Genomic DNA, 7,094 nt, shown 5'->3' on the forward strand with positions numbered 1-7,094 from the left:
TGTCTCAATGTCTGATCATCTCACAGGGGGCCTCTTTCACTCTCTCCATATGCCTGTAATCTGGGGACCGATCAAACAACCTCCCCCTCTGTGTGGCTCCTCCTGGAGGCGGACGATCACAGCGCGCTGGCCCTGCCTGAATAACCACGGCTCTGATCGGCCGGGTGTGTGAACGACGGGGCGGACTCAAAAACAGAGCACCAGCTGAGTGTGGCTTCTGTGTGCGGTTTCAGCTGCGCTAGGCTAAAGCCTCCTCATTAGCGGCCTGATTGTCTTGGCCTAGTTTCAGGGTGGGGGAGCTGTGTGTGCGTGTGCGTGTGCGTGTGCGTGTGCGTGTGTGTGTGTGTATGTAATAGTAAGGTACATTGATTGTCCTGTGTGTGTGTGTCTCTCTCTGTGTGTGTGTGTGTGTGTGTGTCTCTGTGTGTGTGTGTGTGTAATAGTTAGGTGCATTGATTGTCCCGTGTGTGTGTGTCTCTGTGTGTAATAGTAAGGTACATTGATTGTCCTGCCACAGAAGCTTGTGCACCATGGCAACGCTGTTGTGAACGTGCGTTCTACTAACAGCTATTCAAAATGCGGCCAATCCAAAGGAGAACAGAAATGTACAAAACAGGAGGCCCTATAATTACAGCTGCTTTAGTTCTACCTAACAGCAGTGACACGGTTGCATGGAGAGAGTGTGTTTTTCCAACATAAAACTAGGGAGTTTTATTTAGCCCTTAACTGGATGGCTCTGACCTCCGAGCTCTTATGATTCATCCACAAGGTTGTGCAGATTGTTTAATTGGCTTGGTTACCGGTAACTGGCACGTCTGGCAGGAGTAAAGTGTTTTGCTTTGAGGCTAACCTCCACGCGACATGAGCTTCCTCAGAGAGATGGCTATTGAGAGAGGCACACACGTGTGTGAGAGAGTGACCACTGCTGGTGGCCCTTTACCTTCTTGATGGTGGACATGTGCTGCTTCTCCGTGTCCAGCCTCCTCTTCAGCTCGTCCCTCATGCTGTCCTTCTCCGAGCAGATGCCAAGGATCAGCTCCTGGTGCCGCCGGTTCTCCTCCAGCAGCCTGCGGAACCAGAAAGAAAACACTTAGAACCCCCACAGACCAAAAACAGGGACACTCGGAACCCCACACACAGGGACACTTAGAACACGGAGCACAGTAAGAATACTATTAGGACTCTGCAATGGGTGCCTAGTGAAAATGCACAACTGGGTATTCTGGGTGTCATTTTTGATTTAACCAGTGGCCAATAGGTTATATTACATATCTTGGATTGCTCGCAGCGGAGCTACTGTCTGAAAGAAAGGAAAAGGAAACGGTAAAATTGCTGATGGCTCCAAAAGCCTGGAAATTACACTGACCCACAGCAATAACCCCTAAATAATAAGCTATTATGTATTTCGACCCGGTGAAAAGTGCCCTGTAAAAAACAACAGACTTGGAAAGCAGTGGTGTTACCTCGCTACCAGGCAGCTTGGACCAAGGCCACCTCAATCCAGCCTGAGAAATCCCACATGGACCACATCTATGCCCCACTGCTTAATCATCAGAGAAAACAAACAATAACTCCAACCCAACGATGTAGCCTAGCGCTAGAAAGCCTTAGCCAAGTGTGGGCTGCAAAAACCCTCAAGAGCCATGACTGATAGCGCACACAGAACCAGATGTTCCCTGGACAAACCAAATCAGGGAGCCATGTCAATATCAGATGGGCATTTTCCCAGGATGCACCTCTCACTTGCGTCAATGGGCTCCGCCGACGGAATAATAGAAACCCAGAACAGACTGCAGTACACCCACGAGAGGAGCTCGCAGTCAGATATAACCCTTATCTGCATTTCCCATCGAACCGTCCACACACACACGCACACACACACACACACACACACCAGGCAGTAGCATTGATGGACAGCATATGTGATTTAAATGGAGATGGGGGAACGAGAGCGGTGTGCAGATGACTGGCTCTGATATGAGTCATCTGGGAGGAAGGCAAACAACCTCGTGCTGAGGCCCAGTGGGCCCTAAAACACACACACACACAGACACACACACACACACACACACACAGACACACAGACACACACACACACACACACACACAGCAGAAGTCCGCTCCATTCAGCAGAGGGCCGCTGTCGTCACTGACACACCGCGCTGGGCTATTCTCAGGCTATTCATTACATCACTGGCCTACGTTGAGCGGGCTGGAGATAAGGGAAATGAATCAAACAATGTGTTACACAGAGAGGGACAGGGTGGAAGAGAGTGAGTGAGAGTGAGAGAGTGAGAGAGGGAGACAGAGAGAGAGAGAGAGACAGATAGGGAAAGAGAGGACTAAGTGGACAAAGTGAGCTGTTGCGGCAATCTTTTCTGATAACATCTCACAAACCAAGAGAAAGAGTATTTTCACTTTTTGTTTTACCCTAACAAACAACAGGGCCCTTCAGCCTCTCCGGTATGTCGGTATGTGCTTGTTTTTAGGATTTGTAGTCGTGATGAAAAGAAACAGATAACACCACGTAATCCTCCTCTACACCCTTGTGCTGTATCTCTCTGTGTCCATTTAAAACATGGTGAGGGCCAGAGAGCTTGACGCATTCAGCAAGGAACACAATTCGTCAACAAAACAGATATCAGCAGTATTCCAGCAGGGACATGTAGCTCCTCCAGGGGGTGAGTGGGCTTTGGCTTCCACCTTCACCACAACCAACTTCTGAAGCAGTGCTTCAGACTATGGTCATTATTACCCTGCTATATAAACAATATTAGATTATAATAGGCCTACTGTATACAATAACATGGAACCTGCTCAATATACACACAGACAGGGAACACACAGATTCACCAGTAGGCATACTTGGTAACTCTTCAGCAATGTTGAGAATCTCCTCCTAATGGTGTGTGTGTGTGTGTGTGTGTGTCTCGGGTTGTTTCAATTTCACCTAGCCGAGGTAACCCCTGACTACGACCACCGTGTCCACGGCGCTCATCCAAACAGAGCGCTATTACATTCTCAATTTCCTGTGTGTAATCTTAGTGCTGACTTCTTCAGGGAAAGTAAACAATACCCCCCCCCCCCCACATCACATGATGACACTGTTACGCGTCTGACCACACCAGTGGTCTCCTGTGGACCAGGGGCTTGAGAACGGAAGGACATGCCTTTCCGTCATTTACAGTTTCACAATTGTCATAAACTGGGAAGTAAATGAGTTAAGCTTATTAAAAAAGGACTTATTTTTAGGAAACTGTCTAGACTGTAGTACGAATCTATCAGAGGGTTCCTTGTTCCTCACAGTGCTTCTTTTCATGCTGACAGAAGAGCCACCTCCAGGAAATACTCTGAACTCTAAGGGGATCTCCTGTAATAGCTGGAGACAGAGAGAGAGACAGTGCACTGCAGAAATGAAAGTGTGACAGAAATACAGATAGCTGTGCATGGCGCTCTGGAATGTCAAAAGCAGAATGGAGTAAACAGGAGGCCCTGGCACTGAGGCACTGAAGCATGGAAGCTTCCAAAGTCCTCTGCTCTGGTGTGTGTGTGTGTGTGTGTGTGTGTGTGTGTGTGTGTGTGTGTGTGCGTGTGCGTGCGCCCTGCAGAGCTTTTCAGACAAATCGTAACTTGATGACATTGCTTTCATCCAATAAATCCCTTTTCTTTTGTATCACTCAGGCAGTTCATTAAGTGCAGAGTTTCAACAGAGACCCAACCACAAATTGTGTGTAACACAATAATCACGTCTGCTAAAGTGAAACGGCTCTGCCCCAGGGAGGTCATCCTGGGACTGTTCTCAAGACAAACAACAACCAGGACAAAGAGAAAACAAAGAGCAAACTCACTTCTTGATAGCTTTCTCCTGCTGCGAGTACTTGTACTGGACGCACTTCTCGAAGACCCCCATGTTGCTCTGGTCCTTGGGGAGCCCGTTGGGGGGGGCCCTGCCGTCATCTCCCGCCAGCTGGCAGGAGAGCAGCTCGGACTCCAGCTCGTCCAGCAGGGACTCCTGGGAGAGCGAGCGCTGGATCTCCGACATCGTCTTCCGGCTGCAGTCCGTGTCGTAGGGGCTGGCGCTGGAGTTTGTGTTGGAGGCCGCTGTCGGGGTGGGCGTCTGTGGGCTGCTCTTGCCAGAGGTGCTCGCACTGCCCGGGGGAGTGGAGGGGCTCTGGTCCCCTGCACTGTGAGGAGAGCCTGGGGCATCGTTGGCACGGCTGGGGCCGTTAGCCACTGGAGTGACAGGCACGGTCACCTCACTCTGTGCGTGAGCAGGTGTGGGTTCTGTTAATCCACCTTGATCGGCGGGAGAGGGTTCTATCGCCCCGTCTAATCCAGTCGGAGAAGACATGCTAGCGCTGTCTAGAACGGCAGGACAGGGTTCTAGGGCTCCATCGACAACTGCTGGAGAACATTCCACTATCCCATCCAAGAGGACCCGTGAGAGTTCCTCTACTCCGTCCAGAACCGCTGGGGAGGATTCCTGAATTAGACAGACCGGTGACAATTCTGCTGTTTCACCCACAACGGCGGAGGAACATTCCGGAGACACGTCTGGCACACCGGTGGGAGTTCTGGCGTCATCCAAAGACGAGGTGCCGCTGTCGCAGCTGGTGTTAGCGTCGGCCTGGGACGGGGGTTCTGTGCTGTGCTCACCCCTGTCCCTGCTCTCCGACAGAGCACTGTCCTGCTCCTCTGCTCCCCTGTCATTCTCCTTGGCGCTGAGACCGACAGGCTTTGTCAACAGCTCGCTGCTGTTGCCAGTGACCTGCTCTGACCCCACGGCCGTTGCGCTGACCTCCGATCCGCCCTTTGGGTCCGCAGTGGCGGTGACCTGCCCTTCCTGATGGTCTGGTTGTTCCATCCTCACCTTCACGTCTACCGCAGCTGTGAGCTGAGACTGACAGACAAATGAGAAGAAGTAAGAACAAGATGGGAAAAAAAGTCATTAAAAAGTGTCTAACTGGAGGCACAAATACAAACACAACACTAACAATACTTATTGTATTAATGATTCAGCGGATAGTAAATGTGAATGTTTAGCAAATATAGTTGTAAACATACACTAAAAACCAAAACATTTGAGACAACAGGCATCTCATCTAGTAAATCCTTCCAACTGAGCACCGGCAAGGAGCTTTCAAAAGGCTTCCTTCTTTCACGCTTCCTTCTGGGCAAAGACTATAAGAATAGCGCCTTACGCATATTCCATCAGACCTGCTCCACAACCTCAACCAGTAAGGAGAGATATGCGTTGGCACAGGGCTTTCAGGAACACACCCAGCCACAAGACTGGAAAGGCCTGGCCTGGGGTGTGGCACTGACGCACACACAATGGGACAGACTGAAGTGATAGTTCCACCCTCAGGCTAAGAGAACTCATTGTGAAACCTGTCGCAAATGCTGTCTGTGTTGCTACGGATCATCCGGCATTTGGTTTCAATGCAGAAGTCAGTAGTGTCCTGAATACATCCTGCGACTAAGATCAGTTACGGCTGGTTTTATACAATCCATGTCAAACAAATTTTGTACGCGTGTGCTGAGGCAAAGAGGAATTCCAGGAAGTCATTCCATGACTGTAAATTCCAACAGGCTATGGTGACGTCTGAGCAATTTTTCAGTTACGTCTAAGATGTAGGCATGTGTGTGTGTGTGTGTGTTTATGACAGCTGAAGGCGTGTAGACCTGCTTGCAGTATGTACACGTGTCTCAGTGTGCCGGCTTCCATCCAAGTTTTTAATGCACATTTTGATTATTCAAATGAGAAATGGCTCTCTGGACTGGACTGGAAACACTTGAAATTATGTGCATTGAATCTTCTAATGCGCATATAAATTTGATTAGCTTAAGGGAGGTATCACACAATTTTAAGTTGAAGAAAACAATTAATTCGCATTTGTTGAATTTCTACCTGTGTGTTTCCGTAAACGCTGAATGATTTGCTCCCACAGCTGATCAGGGCTCTTCACGAGATTAGGAGAATGTCCATTTTAACTCAGACAGCTGGAAACGCACGTAAATCTACAAGTGTTGAGCCAGATTTTCATGAATGTGCATAAAGTATGAATGGAAAACCCAGCTATTGTGTGTGTCAGGGGAGGCGGAAGGTAAACTGAAAGATCATTACAATGTTTGCACTTTGCCCAGACGCCCACACCAGGCGTGATAACAAGGCACTTGAACTTACCGGGATGGTAGCGCCTCACACCTCATCCACAGCAACACTTCTCACACAGGCTTGCACATAGCTTATTTAATTAGCTTGCCACCTGACCATTCCACTGAAAACAGCCGTACACTTCAGCATGAAGTCACTTACTGTATATGAATGATTTTACTGTAGCCAATGAGTGCATGTTATTTGCACTACTGCAATAAACCCTTCCCTTCCCTAAAAGCTCGTGGGAGGACGTTTTCATGTGAGTAGTTCATGAAGTGGAAAAAACACTACAGTTTAGGCTAAAACAAAGGTCCCCGTGGCAAAATGTGCAGTCAGCGCTTTCTCAGCAGACATGTCATTATGCCAAATAGTCAATATGACTGCAGGCCAAATATTTCACCCTGTCGTGTGCTTGGGAAGAGAGGCTTTTAATCCTGGCACAGTAATAAAGAAACTGTTCTTCACCCTGCTACAGGATTGCACGATTGTGAAACTATTCAAACTTTATACTTCTAACAGAGCATGAAAGGGGAATCTTAATGACACTAATTACCCGTAAAGAATTGAAGAGTAACGTAACATAAATGATTTTGAAATTGATATAAGGCTGTCACGGACATCTGAAATCCTAAATTACGTATGATAGATCATGAATAACTAGGGCATGTGTGCAGCTTAATGAAGAAACTGGTGAGGGAAGTTACCAGTCATGGCTTCTTCTCAGATATCAATGGGGAAATCTGTTTTGTCACTGCACGTCTTTATCAGGCGTTTTCATATTGCACACATTACAGACTTTGACTGCTCAGTGAGGTGACATGATGATTTATAAGATGACTAGTCTTCTACTAGTCTTGTCTAGTTGGTGGGGAAAGTCATTTGTACCTATTCTGATTCTTTCTGTGTTTTAATCCCAAGGTTGTTGTCTTGAGGA

At 48.2% G+C, this 7,094-nt stretch overlaps 1 protein-coding gene across 1 annotated transcript in view; it reads right to left on the minus strand.

The window, feature by feature from the left end:
* ccdc186 (coiled-coil domain-containing protein 186) overlaps positions 1-5,929 on the minus strand; it is a gene marked incomplete at its 3' end in the record, with an annotated part of 30,736 nt that extends 24,807 nt beyond the window's left edge. Inside the window, 3 exon segments of the mRNA XM_076298261.1 lie at positions 941-1,067; positions 3,849-4,900; positions 5,912-5,929. Coding sequence (XP_076154376.1) covers positions 941-1,067; positions 3,849-4,864 — 1,143 coding nt within the window.
* Between the last annotated feature and the right edge of the window lie 1,165 nt (positions 5,930-7,094).

Source organism: Alosa pseudoharengus, unplaced genomic scaffold (assembly GCF_046254945.1).
Source record: "Alosa pseudoharengus isolate Yale_2024_CS ecotype anadromous, Long Island Sound unplaced genomic scaffold, YU_APseudo_1.1 YU_APseudo_1.1_scf_21, whole genome shotgun sequence".
Taxonomy (NCBI): Eukaryota; Metazoa; Chordata; class Actinopteri; order Clupeiformes; family Clupeidae; genus Alosa; species Alosa pseudoharengus.